This window comes from Colletotrichum scovillei (genome assembly GCF_011075155.1).
Source record: "Colletotrichum scovillei strain TJNH1 chromosome Unknown Contig00006, whole genome shotgun sequence".
Taxonomy (NCBI): Eukaryota; Fungi; Ascomycota; class Sordariomycetes; order Glomerellales; family Glomerellaceae; genus Colletotrichum; species Colletotrichum scovillei.
The window spans coordinates 2,892,080-2,912,723 of NW_023336264.1; the positions used below are offsets into that span (position 1 = coordinate 2,892,080).

At 47.7% G+C, this 20,644-nt stretch overlaps 7 protein-coding genes across 7 annotated transcripts; 3 read left to right on the top strand and 4 right to left on the bottom strand.

Moving 5' to 3' along the window:
* Window positions 1-2,799: 2,799 nt before the first annotated feature.
* On the top strand, window positions 2,800-4,008 carry HER10_EVM0005699 (uncharacterized protein; the record flags this gene model as incomplete). The annotated part of the gene is made up of 6 exons (XM_035475305.1): window positions 2,800-2,999; window positions 3,054-3,093; window positions 3,156-3,280; window positions 3,342-3,537; window positions 3,614-3,920; window positions 3,977-4,008. 6 exons carry the CDS (start codon window positions 2,800-2,802, stop codon window positions 4,006-4,008), a joined length of 900 nt encoding a protein of 299 aa, XP_035332664.1.
* A 531-nt stretch (window positions 4,009-4,539) lies between these two features.
* Window positions 4,540-5,690, bottom strand: HER10_EVM0009245 (40S ribosomal protein S3ae; the record flags this gene model as incomplete). The annotated part of the gene is made up of 5 exons (XM_035478737.1): window positions 4,540-4,683; window positions 4,747-5,248; window positions 5,370-5,395; window positions 5,484-5,568; window positions 5,677-5,690. The coding sequence occupies 5 exons, from the start codon at window positions 5,688-5,690 to the stop codon at window positions 4,540-4,542; spliced, it is 771 nt and encodes a 256-aa protein (XP_035333092.1).
* Window positions 5,691-6,247: 557 nt separating this feature from the next.
* On the bottom strand, window positions 6,248-7,462 carry HER10_EVM0008411 (uncharacterized protein). Its single transcript, XM_035477934.1, has 2 exons — window positions 6,990-7,462; window positions 6,248-6,928 (listed from the first exon to the last, which is right to left on the bottom strand). Exons 1-2 carry the CDS (start codon window positions 7,324-7,326, stop codon window positions 6,846-6,848), a joined length of 420 nt encoding a protein of 139 aa, XP_035332994.1. The 5' UTR covers window positions 7,327-7,462; the 3' UTR covers window positions 6,248-6,845.
* Window positions 7,463-8,530: 1,068 nt separating this feature from the next.
* HER10_EVM0010211 (GTP cyclohydrolase II) lies at window positions 8,531-11,266 on the bottom strand (the record flags this gene model as incomplete). The annotated part of the gene is made up of 20 exons (XM_035479678.1): window positions 8,531-8,543; window positions 8,614-8,683; window positions 8,741-8,826; window positions 8,883-8,912; window positions 8,967-9,129; window positions 9,237-9,240; window positions 9,297-9,452; window positions 9,502-9,584; window positions 9,640-9,682; window positions 9,734-9,789; window positions 9,842-9,881; window positions 9,937-10,006; window positions 10,064-10,101; window positions 10,151-10,194; window positions 10,257-10,396; window positions 10,445-10,510; window positions 10,604-10,607; window positions 10,665-10,673; window positions 10,744-10,862; window positions 10,944-11,266. 20 exons carry the CDS (start codon window positions 11,264-11,266, stop codon window positions 8,531-8,533), a joined length of 1,557 nt encoding a protein of 518 aa, XP_035333212.1.
* A 1,869-nt stretch (window positions 11,267-13,135) lies between these two features.
* On the bottom strand, window positions 13,136-15,906 carry HER10_EVM0003029 (uracil phosphoribosyltransferase). Its single transcript, XM_035472717.1, has 4 exons — window positions 15,214-15,906; window positions 14,569-15,082; window positions 14,490-14,506; window positions 13,136-14,432 (listed from the first exon to the last, which is right to left on the bottom strand). The coding sequence occupies exons 1-4, from the start codon at window positions 15,378-15,380 to the stop codon at window positions 14,381-14,383; spliced, it is 750 nt and encodes a 249-aa protein (XP_035332354.1). The 5' UTR covers window positions 15,381-15,906; the 3' UTR covers window positions 13,136-14,380.
* HER10_EVM0010701 (uncharacterized protein) lies at window positions 13,627-14,223 on the top strand (the record flags this gene model as incomplete). The annotated part of the gene is made up of 4 exons (XM_035480153.1): window positions 13,627-13,671; window positions 13,751-13,889; window positions 13,954-14,001; window positions 14,072-14,223. The coding sequence occupies 4 exons, from the start codon at window positions 13,627-13,629 to the stop codon at window positions 14,221-14,223; spliced, it is 384 nt and encodes a 127-aa protein (XP_035333277.1).
* A 676-nt stretch (window positions 15,907-16,582) lies between the features above and the next one.
* On the top strand, window positions 16,583-20,333 carry HER10_EVM0012770 (uncharacterized protein). Its single transcript, XM_035482156.1, has 2 exons — window positions 16,583-19,283; window positions 19,345-20,333. Exons 1-2 carry the CDS (start codon window positions 17,112-17,114, stop codon window positions 19,597-19,599), a joined length of 2,427 nt encoding a protein of 808 aa, XP_035333548.1. The 5' UTR covers window positions 16,583-17,111; the 3' UTR covers window positions 19,600-20,333.
* Window positions 20,334-20,644: the final 311 nt, after the last annotated feature.

The following is a 20,644-nucleotide window of genomic DNA, read 5'->3' on the forward strand; positions in this document are numbered from 1 at the left end:
TAAATATATTATTACTAAGCGTAAACTTTATTTAAACTAGAGGCTAATTTATTAATAATAATATTACTTTTTTATTAATATTATAATAATAATTACCTACTCTATAAGGGCCCTTAATATTTAATACTATTTATAATAACGGAATTATAACTAGTATATAGTGCGTAGTTAAGCTATTATAATTATTATTAAAGCTAAACTATATTAATAATAAATAGGCTAGAACGAGAGGAAGGCGTTATTACTAAATTAGGTTAGTTAGAAATAAAGTCTAGGGACTGCTAGAAGTTAAGTAATAAAGTACTTAGTACTTAGTAATAATATAATTATTATTTAAAAAATTAAAAGTTAAAAGTTAGCTATTATTTTATAAAAGAGTTATTAATAAAAGAAGTCCTATATATACTTATACTTATATTATAGAGGTAAGGATAATAATAAAAGGATATTAATAAAGAGGATATTAGTTAAAAATAATATATTAGTAGTGGCCCTTAGTAATATATAACCCTAAAAGGTTATTAATAAAGTAGTAATAAGCGGGCGGGCCGCTATAAAAAAACGGCTATGCTTTTATTAATAATTGTTTTAATAAATTATCATAATAGTTGTTAGAGGCTATAGTAAAGCTATTTAAGTATAAATAAGCTAGGATAATAACATTAAATTTAAAAATTATAAGTAGGTTTATTAAATTATTTATTATATAAACGATTTAAAGATTTAAGGATATAGAAAAGAGATTTATTTATTATTTAATAGCTTAATAAATCTTTTGTATTTACTTTAAGAATATTAAAGTTTTATAAAATATATTAATATATTAAAATATTTAATATTATATTTAAAAATATTTATAATACGTTAATTATGTTATAATTTAGTATAATATAGGTTAAAAGTTTAAAAATTATAATAATATAACTTTAAATAGCTCTAATTTTAATAATATTATTATTATAATTAAGTAAATAACTTTTATAAGCCGTTTACTTACTTAGGTATTATATTATATAACTTTTAAAATAAATAATTAATAATATAACTAAACGTTTTATAAAAGTACTTTTTCAATAAAAGCTCTATATATATTATAAAGTACTATTATACTTTTAACTTAATAAAATACGTATATACTAATATATTTATTTTTAATTCTATTTTTAATTGCTTAGGCAGTTCTTAATATTAATTATATAATATTAATATATAATATTAATAAATTCTCTTACTATCTCATTAAACTAATTTTTAAATTTTTTTACCTTTTTAACTTTCTTTTATAAAGTTTATAATTACGGATTAATAATAATATTAAGTACGTAACTATTTTATAAATATACTATATACTTAATTAAGTTCGTTATCTCTTTAAATAATAATAACTTATAATAATAATATTAAAAATACCCTTATTATTATTATTAAAAATAATACTAACCTTATTAATATCTAAATATATTAACTTATATACTATATATTTATTATTTCGTTTTTTATTAAAATCGAAAATATTACTTTTATTATTATTATTATTATTATTATTATTATTATTATTATTATTATTATTATTATTATTATTATTATTATTATTATTATTATTATTATTATTATTATTATTATTATTATTATTATTATTATTATTATTATTATTATTATTATTATTATTATTATTATTATTATTATTATTATTATTATTATTATTATTATTATTATTATTATTATTAAATTATGTACTTATTTTTAAATATATACTATTAAAATACCGAAATACTTAAGAATTATCGACCTTTAAGGCTTTTTAATAACTAAAAATTCGATTTTATAAATATTATACTAAAAACTTTAAATTATAATAAAGTTGTTTTTAAAAATTTAGACTAAATACTATTAATTTAAAAATCTAAAATACGTATATTAATATAAATATTACCCTTATTAATACTTAATTTATATAATATAGTTTTAAATTATTTAACTAACTTTAATATAATATAAAAGTAAATTAAAAGAAATAAAAAAGATATTTTAAATTATTATATAAGATAAAAATAAAAAGTAGTTTTTAATTATTTAAAAAGTAATTAATATATTATATTATTAATAATAGTTTAAGCTATTTAAATAATTATAGCCGGTTATTATTAATTATAAAATTTATTATGTAATATATATAATAAAAACTTAATATTAACCTTCGTAAACTAGTTTACTTATAGGGCGAAAATAGCCCTTAATAGGGCGGGCCGACTCTAAAGAGATATATTAATATATACTATTAAAAAAAACTATATATAAAAATATACTTATATAGGATAAGCTTTTTTATGTACGTAGTATATAAAATAAAATAAAACTAAATATAATTTTAAAAGTAATTAATTAAATAGTAATTAATAAGCGGGTTATTATAAAAAAATAGCTATATTTTAATTAATAACTATTTTAATAAATTATTATAATAACTAAAAGCTTAAAATAAAAATATAAAATTAATAAACTTAATATAACGTTAAATTAATACTTAAATTATTATTATAAAGAAATTTAAGAGTTATTTAAGTAACCTTTTTTAGCCTAGTTAAATAGATATTAAGAGTAGTATTATTTCAGAACTATTCCCAAGTCCACTTACTCTAGCGCTAGCAATATTCCATTGAATAGGCACCTTTACACATCACTTATATTCCTTGCCAATGGATTAAGTAACTATCACGACCCACAACGCAGGCGCAAAATTAAAGATATGGCCCATGATAGCTAGACCTACCGTCATCAAACCCTCAAACTCGGAGCACGATGGTATTCTCATGGGTCGCCATGCGGCGCAGTGTCAACGTTGGCCTGACTTCACGGCGGACGTTTTCCTCGCAAAGCAGGTTGACGTTGTCATATGACCTGCATGAGCCCAGCAAGCGACCTGTCGGCGGATCCTCCAACCCCATCATTTTTCTTCATGGTCTCTTCGGATCCAAGAAGAACAACAGGAGTATCAGCAAGCGAGTTCATCTATGACTGCAAGGCTCTGACACGGCATGCTGACCGCCACGTAGAGTTCTAGCTCGTGACTTAGGTAGACCAGTGTATGCCTTGGTAAGATTCATAAGCTGCATCCGCCAGCACTTCGGAAGGGTTTTCACTGAGATTTTGACCAGGATCTACGCAACCATGGCGAATCGCCTCACGCGAAGCAGCACGACTATGTCAATATGGCGGACGACGTTGCTGCATTCATGGACCAGCATAGACTGACGCTGCCCACAGTCATCGGCCACTCGATGTGAGTCGTATCCACGATCGCGTTACGCTGCTGCATGCTGAATGAGATGAACCATTCCCAGGGGAGCCAAGGCTGCCATGACCCTTGCTTTGAAGTCACCCGAACTTGTGCAAGATATCGTAGCGGTTGACAATGCGCCTGTTGATGCTGTCTTGGAGAGCTCATTTAGCAAGTACATTCAGGGTTTGAAGAGAATTGAAGCAGCGAACATTACGAAGCAGGCTGAAGCAGACGAGATCCTGAAGGATTACGAGGACGTGAGATTATTCCACCTTACTCTTAGATGGGTTGCTCGACCAATTTCGATCAATCATGCTCACAATGATGCTGCAGTCTCTCCCAATTCGCCAGTTTCTTCTGGGTAATTTGTATCGGCCCGAGGCTGGCAAGCCGCAGCAAAAGTTCCGGGTGCCCCTCGACATCATCAGTCGGTCCTTAATCCATATGGGCGATTTCCCATTCAAGGACCCGACAAAGACTCGCTTCGAGAAGCCTGCCCTATTTGTTCGGGGAACCAAAAGCAAGTACGTGCCTGATGACGTCCTGCCGACGATTGGGCAATTTTTCCCCAAGTTCCGACTAGCAGATCTTGATGCCGGGCACTGGTGCATTTCGGAGAAACCCGAGGAGTTTCGTCAAGGTACATAAGCACTTCATCCTAAATATCTAGTCACAATACTGATCACTCCTCGGTAGCGGTCGTTGAGTTCCTAAAGAACCAAGATTAGAGAATCCTGGGAAGTAAGCTGCCGTAGCCGTTTCACTCAGAACCAGCAAACCATTAAACATAATAGGCGAGTGTGGTTAAGGGCATGTATTTTGATCAGGCAAATATTCTGGACGGGGCCACATAGACTTGCTATAGACTCAATCCCACGAGGGAGGTTTCGTACGCCACGGTACTGAGGATTGGTCAGGCGGCCCTCATAGGTCGTGTTCTTCACAAGTGAGGGGAAATGAGCCAAGTCATGATGGCCAGGCCACCAGCGGACCTTGAGCTGGAGGGCGAGAATCCCGTGAGGGAAGCAGCCTCGCATTTCCCATACCCGTGCTAGACAACTCGCAGCCAGGCTGCGTACACACGTTGCAGAGTGTCTTTGAAGAATTGACCATTTACCATTTTGAGGTACCCTAGACCCGCAGCCGCCTTATATGCTACGCCATGTGCAACGACCTAAAACAATGCCGGATTTGTTTCCCGGCTGGTAGAGCCAGAGTCCCCTTCTGCCGGAGCATCCATCATGCAGGGCCTGATTTCTTTAAACCTCCTCAAGAACGCGCTCCTTGAACTCCCGCTCAACCTTCTGTCCCTGGTCGTCGGTGCCAGACTCGCCGTGGAGACCCATAAGGGCACCGAGATCGAACTTGGGCTGCTTGAGAAGCTTGACCTTGCGGATGTGGACCTAGGATGTTTGTTAGTACCACGAAGTCACTGGGCTAGTGGCGCCGGTAGGAAAGTTGCTTACGTTCTGCAGGGGGTAGATGCCCTGGGTAGACTTCTCAATCTCACGGCCGATGACCTCAGGGATGAGCTTGGAGGTCAGCTGGGTGAGAGTGCAGGTAGAGGCCTCGCGCTGGATGATCTCAGTCATCTTGCGGCGGATGGCACGGATTTGCGAAGAAGCAGCATATGTGGTCTTCTTGATCTGGTTGGGGCGGCGCTTGGTGAAAGCAATGGCGAAGAGGCGGAGGAGGTAGTCGTCGGTGGTCTTGACGGTGACGTTGGCCTCAATGAGAGTCTGCCACTTGCGGACGAGGGAGCGGAGCTTGTCGGAGGTGAAGTCGAGGCCGTGGAAGTTGGTCAGGCAGTTCTTGCCCTGGACCTCATCGACACGAAGCTTAACCTTGCGGAAAGCGTGGTCCTCATCCTTCTGGAGATCAGCCAGAGAGACCTCCAGAATGCGGCCCTTCAAGGCGTCGTTGGCGTTCTTGAGACCGGTGGTTCTGTTGACCAGGGTCTTGCCGACACTAAAAGACACGCGCAGTCAGCACCCATGTGTCCGATGGCTCAATTCCTTCTCGCGCTCGGCTGTCGACAATGGCTGGATGTCGAATCGTGATCCACGGCGGATTTGGGCTGAGAACTCACTCGCGAACGTTGAAAGGCGCGGGGGCCTGTGGGAGAGAAGCAAAAAAAAAAACCAGTCAGCAAACTGCAAATAATGGCGTCAAGACTCGTTTTGCACAGCGGCAAAACACATACCTTGATCTGGTACCAATCCTTGCGGGAGAAGGGGTCCACGGTCTTCTTCTTGAGACCCTTCTTGCCCTTGGACAATCTCTTGTTCCTGCGAGGGAAACACTGGTTAGCTGCTGTTGACAGTCTGCGCCTGGGAGATGACGGTTGCGGTTGGTGGCATATCGTCGTCAATTCCTCCAGAGGTAGTTATTCTCACTTTCCCACAGCCATTTTGGGCGGCTGTTAATTGTCTGGCGGATGAACGTTGAGTAGTTGAAAGGTTTGGAGGGGTGGTGGTTTCGCTGGTGATAAAATTCAAGATGCGAGAATGTGTGGCTCGAAATTCTTAGCGAGTGTGCCCCGTTCGAATTATGTAATCCGGGTTTTTTTCCAGCATGGGGCACTGTGCATGCCCCTGCCCCGACCACGCCAGGGCAAGCACCGCGTGGGCCCCGTCAGGAAGAAGCACAGTAATCAGCTATCGATCCCATATTCAGCACTGTGAATCACGTGACTTGCACTTTTTCACAATTCTCTGGCGCTGGAGCCAGCCCCAAGAGTTCCACTTATGAGACGTCAGTGTCTCTGCAACTTTTCAGTCAGTGCCTCCAATTGGTTGACTTTTCAAGGCCACTTTGGCCAGTGACATGTCATCACAATGCTCCGGCCCCCTAGTCAAGATGGAAGGCCTTACAGATACCACTGTTGGAACTATGCCCCGCCTTCGGAGCAAGGTGAGGTGGGCGTGATGCCCTGTGCCTCCACATTGTGGTGATCGGTGAACGGGTCTCCCTCCTTACCGAGATTTACATTCATTCAGGTCTGTCCATGAACAAGCACGACAACACGAGGCTGGTGGTGTATCTTTACTTTACGCTTACATTCTTACCACCTGTGTAAACCTATGTACCCTCTTATTTTGGTTCGGTTTGTGACATACGTACGGGTATCACACCTAGAACAGCCTCGGAAAGCTAGATATCCTACAAAATCCCACAACGCCATTGAACGAACAACGCGGCTTTTGCATCTCTCAGGGGAAAGATGCGTAACTCCTCAGCCGATTCTGACCCCACAAAATCAACGCCTTGGCGCTAGAACGAACCATATTTGAGTCTCATCAACGTCGATGCTTTCAGATCGACCATTCCGTACCGTTGTCCGGGCTATTTCTTATTTTTTTCGCGCCGTCTCCCCTCTCGTTCTTGCTTCCTCCTTGCTCGGATACCAGCTGGCAGCAAAATGTCGGTAGGCCGATGTCTCTTGTTTCTTCGCCTTGTTCTGTATTCACGTAGAACGCTTATTATGTGCTGAAACTCCCGGTAACAGCATTGGACCCCCTCGGGGAAGTTCCTCCACGTCGACTGATCACGACAATTTTCCCTTTCATACGTCTTCCTCCTTGTCATCACTGCGCCGTTCTTCATCCCACGCATCAAAATTGGGAAAGCTGAAATAGCCGTTCGCGTCTGCGCACACTGGTATCAGTAATTCGATCGTCGGATGCTGGTATCGTGGCAGTCTACGAACAAGATAGGTGTTCTCGATGACCCTGGACTCGATTTGTAGTTGGAATGGTCATGTCGCCGGCGCTGAGCGACGCCATATGGGGAGCGGCCACCGACGTCGGTGAGTATTCGGGAGCATGACCCGAACATACGGCAACGCGGCTGAGGAGTTCGGTGGCCCTTTGCGACGACTGCGGGCTCGAAATGGCGCCACGGCTGGCATTGGATGTCGTTGTGATGGTAGGTTCCGTCGCGCTGGCTCGTAGGAGCCTTGGTCGACGTCGACGGTCCGGCCGAGGTGATGCCTCTCTCCTCCGCACACCGTCCGTATCTCGAAGGTCCCGGGAAACGGTCGCCATCACGTTGAACAAATATCCTGGTATAGGTTTGGATCAGACCGATAATGGCACGACGGCGATCGAATTTGCAATAATGCAACAGCTCTGGGATGATAAGGAACCATGATTGCTATGTTGCGCCCCTCATCAAGTGGGCGTCGCGCGCGTTAACAACAAGCCATCACCTCCGGCTACTCGGCGGGAATGTCAATTCCTTGGGGACGGGCGAGCCCGGTCGACGGTTTTCCGCTGACAGTAACAGCGTCCCATCATTGGACCACATGGCCGGTGCCTGATGGGGAACCGGCTCCCAACTATGTGTCTGGTGTTGTATGGGTCGGTGAGCATCTGTTTGGGCACTTATACGCAAAGGCCATGCATGGCCGGCGTCACGCCTGCAGCCATTGTGGGGTTGCCAACCGCTTCGTTGACCATTTCCCGTGAGGTCCCGCTCAGACGAACCCAATCAAGACCGCCCATGGCCATAACATTTCCAGACCGGTCAAGGACACGCGATACTGCTCGAGCCGTTGTACTCCGTACCATATCCTGCACAACTGTAAGTTAATATGTAGGTAGTCATGGTAGTAAATTCGTACACCAAAGGATTCTGCATCGGAACACCCCCGGTCAGTCACAGACGAGGTTGGGCCTATCTATACCCCAGCCTGGTTTCTTTGCAGCCGAGTGGTGCGACAATCACGGCTGATCGTCGCCTCTGGACACTAGTAGACTCCCGCGGCTCTGTGCAATCATTACATGTGTTGCAGCTGGTTCGGTTACCCTTGCATTATTGCTAGACAAGTCAGTTCAACGCATGCAAGCTATCTCACTAGGCGCGGGGTCGGTTCCTGACCACAAGTGTTACGTCTGTCTAGATACATGCAGTTTGGCTCTAGATATTACCAGCTGGCCAAAGTGCCATCGATCCGGATTTCCACGCCTCACTTAGCTCCCATCTACCGGTCCAAGACTGGTATGCGGCAGGGATACCACACATAGGTTATACTGCATGTTCTACCAAGCCATTGCTGTCGGCAATGGTGCAGGTGTTCCACGGAGAGGCCAACACTGCACCGACTTATATAGGAGCTTCATCGGTTCTCACCGATGCCTTGTCATCCATTATTTGGACTAAGTATCACAACCACGTGCGTAATCACCTGAAGCTGGCGATGTTGCCTTTATTTGCCCCCTCTCCTAGCGAATGCCATTTCTGCAGGAGCTAGTGGTCGAGACTGTGAAGTAAGGAAGGATTTGGTCAGTCATTCACGACGCTTGCAAGCCGGGGAAAGCAGGGAGACTTACTCTTCCCACATCCTGCCCTGCACAGCTCTTAACTCTTCTTCGGTCATGCGCTTTCCGGCAGTGAAGTAACCTATAACAACTCGTTAGTCACTGATAGCGGGCCTCGCTCCCCTTCTCACTTGCATACCTGCAGTAATCTTTGCATCAATCTCAACGCGAGAATCTGCGGGAATCCACTCCTCGGGGAGCTCAACACGCTCGTGAATGGGAATTCTAGAAAAATTATCAGCAAAATCTGTAATACTGACATGTAATAAAGTCGCCATTACCCTTGTCCTACAATGGCATCATGTTTCATGCTGTTGTGGTTCACGTTAGCGTCATGGTATCTTAGATGAGGAGGAGCTACTGACTTGCTCATGCTCAGCATTCTATCAATCTTGCGGATTCCGAGCCAGTGCAGGATATCGGGCATGAGAGCCTGGAAACGCATATCCTTCACTCCAGCAATGTTCTCTGTTCTCTTGAAGTAGTCCGATGCTCGGTCTTCTCCCCGCTTACGAGCGTTGTATACGACTTGGTGGTCAGTTAGCAGCCTGTCATGAAACGTGTAGCCTCGGTCGCCCGTGTGTAGTCTTTACACGAGCAAGGAACGGATGCCAAACAAGCAAAGAAGTACGTACGATACTATATAACTGTCATCAACTCATGCACAATCAATCTTGGAACTTGGCATTGCTTACCTTGGTCACTTCACCGAGGGCTCTGCCCTCTTTTCGGAAGTAAATAACGACACCACTGCCACCATTCTGCGCCTCCTTGACTGCCTCTTCGATACCGAATATGAGATAAGGGCGACAGGTGCAGATATCGGATCCAAACACGTCGCTACCATTGCACTACGGTACGGTTAATTGCAAAACTACACGTAGCAGTGAGACGACAAACCTCATCGTGAATTCGCAATGCCAGTCGTACTGACTCGTCGGACATCTTGGCCGGGTCGCCGAAACAGTATACTGTCAGACCACCTACATGATACACATTGTCAGTTCATCCTCTTGCACGAAGCCTGGGTTCTATTACCTATGGGGGGTAGAAACACCTTAATATCGTTGCGGGTGATCAACTATGACAAATGGTCAGCGTGCGCGTCTGAGGGGTAATAGGGGCCATCTACCTCGGGGTAGCTGCCACCAGTGTGTTCGAAAAGAGACCTTCGCAAGGCCCCCTCGTCTGTTTGCAATTAGCTGCTGATAGATTCCCAGATAGTTGTAGCCTGACGAACCAATGCCGAATCTCTCAGCTACGCCGGGGAGATACCAAACCTGTGCGAAGAGCGTCAGCAAACAATCTGAATCAATAGCTGGGGAGCTGACATACCGGCTCGACGGCGAACTTGGTTACGGCCAGCTCTCCAAGCTCGTTCAAGCAGACTTTGCCGTCAGGAACACTAGCCAGTTAGTCTCTACAACGACGCCCACCGTTTCCTGGTCATGGCTTCACTCACAGTCTTCCGCTCTTGACGCTCTCCTCCAGCTCAGGAAGCTAAACATGGTCAGATGACGTGATATCACTCCAGTAGGCGCAACGGTACCTTCATGTGTGCCTTAGTGATGGCGATGGTTGGGCGAATGTCGACTATGGCGATTCAGTCCAAGATCTCATGTTGGAAAAGGTGCAAGCTTAATGTATCTACTCACCGTTGTGCTTCTCGATAGTGTCCTTGAAGAGCCAGGGAGACAGGTGGCCCCAGGGATCCATAGCGACAATCTTCTTGGGATCTCCCCACTGAGGGAAGGGGCCAATCTTAGCAGCCGGCTCCGTGTTGGTGAAGTCGGGTCTACAATCAATGAGTTTATGTGCTGGTTTCGGCGACAAAACGGCTCACCTATGCTCGAGATTAAGTTGTTTGCTAGCAACAGCCAGGGCATAGTAGATGGAGTAAGAACCACCGCTGCGAGTCCACGGTCAGCTATCCTGTCCCGCAACAAGTCATATTCTTCCCTTTGAGATGGCCGAAAGGGTAGTCCATGGATGGGTTACTCACTGGGCTAAAATCACATGTCAGTTCAAGACAACTTAGTAGACAGGTAAAGGTATGTACTGACCTCCGACAGCTTGAGAATAGACAAAAGTGTCAGCTAATGTTGCTTGTTATGCGTAAGTAAGGGGGCTGGGCCTACGGACCGTTACGTCTCCCAATAGTAGTGGATGAACGAGAAACAACAACTGGGCCACGACGATGGGGGTCCGATTCGCCCCAATTCATGGGGAGAGGGTTGATGCCGATCTGCTTTGGATAAGTCCTGGAATAAGAGCATCAGTCAGAGAGAGATCTGCCATGGTGATGGGAGGCAGGCGGTGCACCACAGTAGCTGAAAACGTACGTTAGGATGATGCGGGAAGTGAGGCCGGATCGCTGGCTGGGTGACGAGGGCACAGCTGGGGCCTGCAAGGTCAAATCGGACGAAGAGCTCTTGGCAGAATCACCAACGGCATCGGAAGGCTCGGGGGTTCGAGATCTTTCAGGGATCTCGCTGAGGGATGGATTCGGACCGAGTGCGGCGGCATCAGGATCAACAGGCAGCTGTTGGTATCGTTGGTTCAGCAAGTCGACAGCAGCCACAAGGTCAGACTGAGTCTGCTGGATGGATTTCAAGGAGTTTATGACTTCGGCCAAAGAGCCGTCGTCAACGGTAGGTTGGCCCATGACGATCAATTCTAGTTGTCACACTACAACGGCAGAAGACACAGAGAGAGAAGCCTTGTGAGGAGGTCGCCGCGTCTTTCAAAAATGCGCTGTGTTGGAGTGTGAGAGCCCGTAGACAAACTGCTGTAATGCTTCACGAGGGAAGATTGAGCAGGAGGGACGGGGATTCTGACCGGAGACTAGGTGGAAGTAGGAGGAGAAGGAGGAGGAAGAGGAAGAGGAGAAGAGGATAGAGAGGCGGGAGACGTGGAAAGGAAGCTGGACGAAATGAAGTTTAATAGGAGGCGAGTCCAAGTAAGACAAAGCTAGAGTATACCATGTAAGGTAAGGAGGACATGGGGACAGCTATCTCTTGAGAGGCAAGGCATGCAATGGCAAGTCGGTGACTACCGATGGCTGGTCCACTGGAGGGCCAAGGATGAGGGACGAGGATAATGACTATATCGAAGCCAGCAGCGAGGGCTATGTAGTAAACAGCATGAGAGAAGATAGAGATGCACAAAGAAGAGACGGTCGACGCCCCGAGGGCGATCTCGTGACACCATCGGAAGGCGCCGCGCCTGAACATCAAGCTGGCCGGACGGGGAGGGGCAAGTATCCACTACCGTGCCCGACTCTTCTTATCCGTGGGTAGCAGGTGATGCGGTACATGGGCTTTCAAGTCTCACGGACGTCCAGTCCCATCTACCTTAGTTCGGGCTAGGGACGGGGGTTGGGGTGCTTTCCACCTTGCCTTCCTTACCTTACCTTAAGGCACCTACCTACCTAAAGGAAGGGTAGGCATGCAGGCACCTGCACCCTCCCCCGCCTACCGACCTTACAGGATACGCTTACATAACACATCCTGAGCGAGGGGCAATCTAAGTACAAGGCATAGAAGCAGACTCGTGCATGACATATAGGTAGTGCAATGTTGAGTAAGGTACGGAGTAGTTGTCCAGCTTACCTGACCCCAAAGTGAAGACGTGGAGTTCTGCTGCGTAGTAGGTGAAGCAGGTAGGTAGGGTAAGGTAGACTCTACCCAGGTATGCTCAGCATTGCTAGTGATAAGCATCATTGCTTGTGGGGAGGTCTACGATAAGGTATGTATGTACATAAAGACTGTATGTGTGGACCTGTGGTGATGCGGCGGCGGTGCCCACCTGAGTTGTCGGCTTGCGGGGCCGTCCGCGACCTTCCCAAACACCCAGGGCAGACAAGGACTCGGTGGAGGGGGAAGGCAGCTTGATGCGGCTTCGAGCGCCCAAGATAAGGCGACCGACGGACCTAGCGGTATTTATACCTTACCTTACCTAAACACCCATCACGAAAGCACAAAGGCGTCCGAGGTGAGCAGCTACTCAAGACCCTAATAGAGGGCATAAGACAGGAACGATGTTGAAGGCAATGAATGCATGAGGTAAGGTTTAGAGGGTTTTGCCTTAAGGGATGCCCTCCCACAACCCCTCACTTGCCAGGGTATCTAGATCGAGGATGTCTGGTGTCTTACGTGCCTTACCTTTTAGCAACAACAATAACAACAACAATGGCTTATTGCGTAGCTCAAGAACACTGCATGTTGGATGCAATGCGTGAGGTTTCTGTTTGAATCTGATAATTGTGCAGGTGACATATGGGACGGCTATGAGCCGCCCTAGCTTGTGCATCAAGTGCCGGACTCCGATTTCGTTCCTCTGATCCTGAAGTAGGTACGGGGTACGGTAGATGGGCAATATATGGATAGTACCTAAGGTACCTTACATGCCTTCCATTACCTCAAGGTTAGAGCGGGGGATGCTTTCCAGGCTTGATACCTTATCGATTGCGCGCTTAGGTACTTAGGTAGGTACCTTAAGTAGGTAAGGTGCGTGCAGAGCACCTCAGTCACCCCGCTGCCATCCTCCGATACCTACCTACCTTAGGTATAGGTAAGGTACATATGAAAGGTACCTACCTAGGTACCCTAGGTATCTTCTGCGCCAACAGAGCTTTCTGGACCACCGTGACTGGAGTTAAACCTGCGGCACCAGTGTACCTTGCGCCCACGCCGCCTCGGCCAAGGGCTGTCCACCCGCAAAATACATCTGGGAAGTAACCTCCGCGAACTGAAAGTCGCCGTCGCGCATTCCGCCGTCGCATTCGTTGCATCTGCTGGTTTCTTAGCCTCATTCACCACCCGTCGCTGAGCCATCTTCCTCAAACTACCAATCTTATTGCTTTCTTCCACGTCTATCCCAGCCCGTTGCGTACCCTGCGCTTACAACCGAACACGAACGCGGCCAACGACGAACTGCGCAATCTTCCATTCCCCGACACACCCTCTCGCTCCCTTCTTTATTCTACGCGCCGGTCGCGCATATCATTCATCGTCACTCAACATCATGGGGAAGCGCAAAAGTTCGAGCAAACCTCAAGGCCCGAAAAAGGTTCGTTTGCTTCCTCCGCGTGAGGGCTGGTGCAGGTTGCTTGTATGCTGGCGACGCAGTTATTGACGCCAACTCACAGAGAGAGGTTCTTCCCTCCAAGTTCACATGCCTCTTCTGCAACCACGAAGACTCCGTCGCTGTAAAGCTGGATAAGAAAGCGGGTGTTGGTTCGTTGGACTGCAGAGTATGCGGTCAGATGTTCCAGTGTAGTATCAATTGTGAGGCTCTATTCTTGCAACTGCTTTTGTCCCCCCCTTCTCAACACTGCTAAACCCCTGTTAGACCTCTCGGCCGCCGTGGACGTTTATGGAGAGTGGGTGGACGCTGCAGGTAAGTACATATTTGATACCTTAATCGCTGTTGCAATCGCCGTAAGAATGCATTTGACACATGTCTGCAGATGCTGTTGCCAAGGAAGCAGGACCCGTCGGCGGAAGCAATCACAAGACCTCGAGCGCTCGGCGCGCCCCCCCGAGCCGGCCAGTAGACGATGACGACGATGATAGGAGATACGGGGGTGAGGGTATCGACATGGACGATGATGAATACTAGATGAACTAGCAACCTCTTGAGCGTACACGAGGAGGTGCATTGTCAATGAATACAGCCTAAGGTCTGCAACACACGGGGACAAGGACAGTAGTGCAGAAGAAACCCAAGCCGGAGACCAATGCCATACAAAGTTGGCTTTCAGGACATACAGCCACACTTAAACAGTGTAGAACCTGTCCCCAAAATCGCCGAGGCCGGGGATGATGTAGCTATCACAGCCCATTAGTATGACAGAGGCTTCTTAGCATCGCAGGATGCGAACTTACTTCTTTTCGTCCAGACCCTAGAGCAAAACGATTATCAGACTGTGTGATCCGAGGTGGGCTGGGGCCGGCTTGTACATACCTGGTCGACAAATGCCGTGACAACTCTCAATTTGGGGAACTTTGCGGTAAAGTTCTGGATACCCTCAGGGCTCGCAATGAGGTTCAGGAACAGGATGCGGTCCTCGGGAACACCGCGAGCCTTGAGGACCTGGACTGCCATGATGGCGGAACCACCAGTGGCAAACATGGGATCCAGAAGGAGAACCCAGCGCTGGGCGATATCCTCTGGCAGCTTGTCGTAGAATAGCTTCGGCTGGGCTGTCTCCTCATCGCGCTGGATCAAAATCTTGCCGATTCTGACAGAGCGGCAGCAGTCGCGTAAACCTTGCTCCATGGCCTCACCGGCACGCATGATGGATACGCCGCAAATCTTGCCTTGGAACATAAGCCCAGAGTAAGTCCGACCAATGGGTGTTGTCACGTCATGTTCAACGGTAGGCAAATGGTTCAGACCTTCCTCCACGAGCAGGCGAATGATGCGGTTGGAGTAGAAAATGAAGTCACCGCGCTCCGTGTTCTTGTCTCGAATGATGCTGCCGGAGATCAGTAAGCCAACGGTACGACTCAAAGAGGTGTTTCTTTAGTCACGTCTCTGCGTAGGGCCGGTGCCTCGTTATATTCTACTGGGTGTTACGAGGGGTAGGAAGAACATTAGGAAGCTTACGTGAGAAGGGCAATAAGTTGAGGCGTTTGGGACAAGACAACAACGTTGTCTAACTTGATTTCAGTCGAGACAGTGGCCGTGGGCTTCTGACTTTCTGAACGATACAACGGACCGACACACTGAGTAGGTCCACTGCCGCTGACCGACTTTGATTCTTGACTTGCCATTTCTGAAGAAAATTGACTGCGGTATTTGACCAAGATTTACTCGAGCGAAAGGCTGGCGATAGTATGGTAAGGAGGAATGCAAGTGAGGTACCGGTACCGGACGAAGTGGGAGGGGTTTGCAATGGATTTTGACCAAGGATGGCTTGGCTTGGATCTTGAGGGTAGAAGGGGGAGGTAGGTAAAGCGGGCTTTGGGGGTCGAAAAATCCAGAAACTACCTCAAGGTAAGGAAGATGGAAATAGGGCAGCGGGCCAGGAAAGCTTCCAATGGATCGATATAAAGTACCTTTGGGCCAGGTCTTCGCGGGAAGCCACAAGGGTTTAACGGGGTGAACGGATCGAGTGTGCCAGGAGACACAATGGAGCTCGCCGTTCCCCGTTGCTCAGGTCAGATACCTACCTACCTTAACTTAAGATCAGGGTAGATTGCCTAGGTATACCTCGTGTCGAGGAAGGTAACGAAGCGAAGTGGCCCTACGAGAAAACAAAAGCGTCACAACTTGTGGGTAAGGTAGGTGATAATAGGCAGGTAACCATAAATATGGGAAATACTGATTTGGCGAGTAACCATGCTTTTGTGTTAAGGTATGTGTCGAGGCACCTCAAGGCTCTGGAGCTGATGCTCATAGGCACCTGGCTCACCGTACCTAGGTAACCAGCGATAAGGGTCGTGCGGGGCTGGTTTGTGATGTGAGGGGTCATAACTGATCCGATCCATTCGCACATGCAATACCTTGCCCCCTTACCTGCAGTGCCCTGGCACGCCTGGTTTGATGGAGTCTCACCCCACCAACCTGCCAACAAGCATGGAACACTACCTATTTAGATACCTAGGTAATAGGTAGGTACCAGAGGCGAATCAGCCACCTGCCGCAAGCAGACAAATATTCTACGAGACAATAAGCGTGTCTACTCAGTAATCGGGGGGGCACATCTTCCATTGGGATGACCAGGCAGGCAGGCAGGGCCAGGTATATTATGGTGCTTTCCAAGCGGTACTGGTACCTCGAGGCAGGTACCTACCCCAGGTAAGGTACGTGACTACGTCCGGTCATGACAAAAAAGACCCGTCCGGCGGGAGAGACGCTGAGCGGCGCGGCAGCCACAGCACGGCAGGAAACTTGTGCCCGGGCGGAGGACAAACAGACTCAATACCCGTATCCGTCCTTGCCATTGGATCTGAGGTAATGTACTACGCGATGCGCCATACCCTACCATGCTTGTCACGCTTACCTCTCTTCTCTCCAATATCCAGCTGCCTATAAGCGACTTCAAGCGCTGTTCCGCCTGAATGAATTAATCAAACCATTCATCAAAACCCCTCACGTTTGGAGTCCGACTTTGGTCCTGTGAATGTGTAAGGTTGTCTTGCAAACCCCCGGTCTCTACTCTTTGCATCCTCCGCAATGCCTGCCGGCTGTCACCTTGACTAAGGCAAGGCAGAGTCGCAAGCCAGCAGGACGTGCCTCGCCGCAAGCCTGCGCGCCTCACCTCACTCAGCTATAACCCTTCTCGATCCCTTTAGAAACAATAACCACCCACGCTCTGCTTGACCCGCGTCGCTGTCTGCGTCCCAGTTATCACTGGACTCATCGTTCCGCCCATCGTCCGCCATACCGAAATCTTCCGTCCTTGCCAGTAATCACCGCGCATCGCCAGTAACCATCTTTCACTTCATTGGAAACCTACACCGTGGCTCTCAGAAGCCTGTCTGCGTTGGCCACGACATAACATGGCTACCAGGGACGGGCCGAGCGTCCCGCGCAAAAAGTCAACAACTTACGGCAAGACATCGCGAAAACGACCTATCCACGCGTTTCTCGACCTGTCAAATGCTTCACGACGCGCCGGCAATGCTACACAATCAACTGAGGCCTCTTCAGCGCCTGCCGACCAGCTCTACGATCTTTACGACCCACCATCCGATGACCCTTTGCGCCTTGCACTTTCTCGGCAAACTGTGCCACCTGTTGACGCGCCCGTAATCCAGTCGGATGGTGCAAACAAAACTAAGAAGAGGAAGGTGGCGGTGGCGCCTATGGCCGAAGCTGATCGCAAGGTCGAAATCAAACCACCTGTCATCGCTCCGCCAGCGGGCTTGCCCTCTCACACACGCCGAGCGAAATCGCCCTTCAACACAAGCGCATCTACTTCTTTATGCGCCGTCAAACAAGACCCTCTACCACGAGGGCTCGATAGACCCAAGACACTGACGCAAGCCCAACCACGCAAGAGCGCTCCTCGTGCTCAAGCCGAGGTTGAGGTTTCTCGCAGGACCGAGTCCAACTTGCATACACGACAGGCATTCTCACAATCTTCTGAAGCGCGGGTGGTGGGAAAGCCAAGCTCCACGATTACGAGACCACAAGCGACGAAGCCGAAAATGCTGTCCAAGCCGAAGCGTATGCGTCTCATCGATCAGTTAGCGGCGCAAACCGAAGACAGCTCGGACTCGGACTCCGAAATATCAGATTCTTCGCAGCACTCTAGGACGGGAACGACCGATGCTTCTCCTTTCACTCCGATGAAGCCTATTGACATGACACCGAAACCTTCGATGCGGCCCAAGGTGCTCTCAAGCACTAGGAAGCTGAGATCGACGTACGGAGAGCAGAGGACGCTGAAGACAGATGAGTCGGGGGGAGACAACCTAGGCAGCCAAATCGGAGTTGACGGCACCCAGCATGATATGAGTCCGCCCCCAACAATGTCGAAGCTTGCGTCCTTTGCGTTTGAAGAAGAAGAGATCGAGGAAGACGACTCTGCTAGAGGCGGTGGCATCATTGATATCCATGCGCTCAGGCAAGCCGGTGCCAATCATCGTTTTGCAGACAGCATGGCCGATTTGCTTGACAGAGTCGGCACGCCCCAGCCGCCCAGATCACAGACAGCGCGCTCGAGGCGCAACGCCCTATTGGAGCTGGCGAGTAAGCTGCGGGACAAGACGTTTCTCCGCCAATTTCGCGACCAGGGTGCGAAGGACGCCTTGTTTCACGCTCTCGGACAGGAAGAGGACTTTGTCAGCGGCTTCGTCCTCCTGTCTGTTGTTCTGGTTCTATTCACATCGTATTCGGTGCCTCATCTCGTTCCTCAGCTGCAGAGCGAAGGTATCGCGCAACTGGCTTCGAGAATGTTCAACATGGACGAGGATATAGTCAGCATTGCAGCGCAAAGGAAATCTAACTTATCTAGGAACGCACAATCGTCCCTTTCTGCTTTGAAATCTACGATACAGCACCTGGATCTATGGAAGGACTCTCCGCCCACCGTGCTGTCGCCCAGGACGGTTGCTTTGAAAGCCATATCCGTACTCTGCAAGGACGGTGACAGTACAGCGACACGACACATCCTCTCTAGCTTGACAGATCAGCTATTTGGGTTCGCCGAGACAGGCTGGCAAGATTGTAGAGCTCATGGGATGGAGGGAACAGACGGCGGTCTAGCGCTTTCGCTCCTTGAAGGCTACTCGATTGCAGCAATGGAATCCGACGCCGGCCCTCGATGGACAAAGCGATATCTTCCCATCTTCGCAGATGTTCTCACGACAGCCATGGCTCGACCTCTGCAAGAATTCGGCGATTTCGAGTCGACAGCATTGAAATTGGCACTGAACACAACGAATAACAACCCCGTTGCTGCAAGCGCCTTTGGTAGAGGAGATCTTTTCCGCGAGCTAGCAGAGGCCAGCGTTGCGGGTTTTGAGCTCCTGGAGCAGTCTGTCCGCAAAGGGGCCTTTTCCAAGGATGTCTACGAGACACTCATGCTGCTACTAGGCGTCATGATCAATACGTCCGAGCACTCTCCGTCAGCCCGGCACTCTGTGGATGCGTGGCAGGGGCAGGACGGCTCAACCTTGGACAGGCTGGTAGAAGTCTACCTGGATAATCGCGATTCGGCTGGAACAGTGAGTAATCAGGGGTCAGGGCGAACTGCGCAGATATGGCCAGGCTAACATGGTTGTATAGGCTGATTCAGTCGAGAAGACCTCGGTTGCCGTAGCTCACGGTTACTTGGCGATACTTTTAGGTTACTTGTCGTTGGGTAGCCAAGTACGCCGGCGGCTGGAGGAAAAGAGTCATGGAAGAGGCACCAAGTACTTGCTCGATTCCATTCAGGAGTTCATGGCTTTGCACCAAAAATTGGACACGGATGAGTTGACGACAAGCTTGCAAAACCTCGTCAATGAGCTGAGGCAGAGGCATAAAGCTTCTAGTCGGTAGCGAGTTACAATCGGCACTTACTGGGGGACGATACATTCGGGTGTAAGGAAGTGGCTACAAAGTCAAAACAAGTGGCATTCTCAGCCACGCTTGCCGCCATTGCCAGCAAAATATTTTAGGAAGAGACGGTGGCAATCCGGCTTGGGGAGTCTAAAGAGCAATTTTTAACAGACTGGCGCGGCGGTGAAGGCCGGTGGATAGGCAGGCAAGCAGGTGTCCCAACAGCATGGTTTGCGAGGAACAAGACGCTTCCGTTGCCCATCGTTGGGTACTTTAAGAGAATTCTCATCACATAACCTTCGATTGGATGACGGACAAGACTGAGTCTAGCTGGATCCAGCTCATTTACCACAAATTATTGCTCAAATTTTCTAAAGCAGCGTCTGGATTCGATTACTATTGGAACCCTTCTGTTGTAAGGCAACCCCCGTACCGGAGACTGCCATGACGCAACTCACTGATACATACCTAGTAGGCTGATAGGCGTTAAAAGATGGGGCACGAATATCTGATGTCTTCGGCCGTGGAATTTTCCAGGTTGGGAGGGTTTTTTGCAGTATAACCTTCGGGGGAAGATGTTGCGGTAATCCAAATCCGGACACAATGTGGTGAAGGACATTGGAGGCACTTTTCTTACCTTATACAAGAAGAAACCAATACAAGCGAGAGGCAGCCAGTTCATAAAAAGGGCAATCTATAGTCACTCGGACTGTACGGTCTTGGATACCTTAGCGACGATATCGCAGATGGGATTCTTCCCTGGGCTGGCTTCGTGAGTTCCTTACCTCTTTCATCAAGGTAAGCAGGCCCCTTAGCCTTAGCATGGGTCCACTGCCAAGTCCAGGCCAGAGCTGGTAAGTGACCTGAGCACGGAGCAATGTGTCAGTACTAGCCTGTAAGGTATGTAGGAGAAGCCCGCCTCTCCCAAGACATGGGCATGTGCCTGCGTTGTATCCCGCTCTCTGCTGCTGGGTTCCATACTTGCATACGCCATGCCGCCGCTCCATTCCCCCCTCCATCAATCTCTCCATCAACATCCATTACT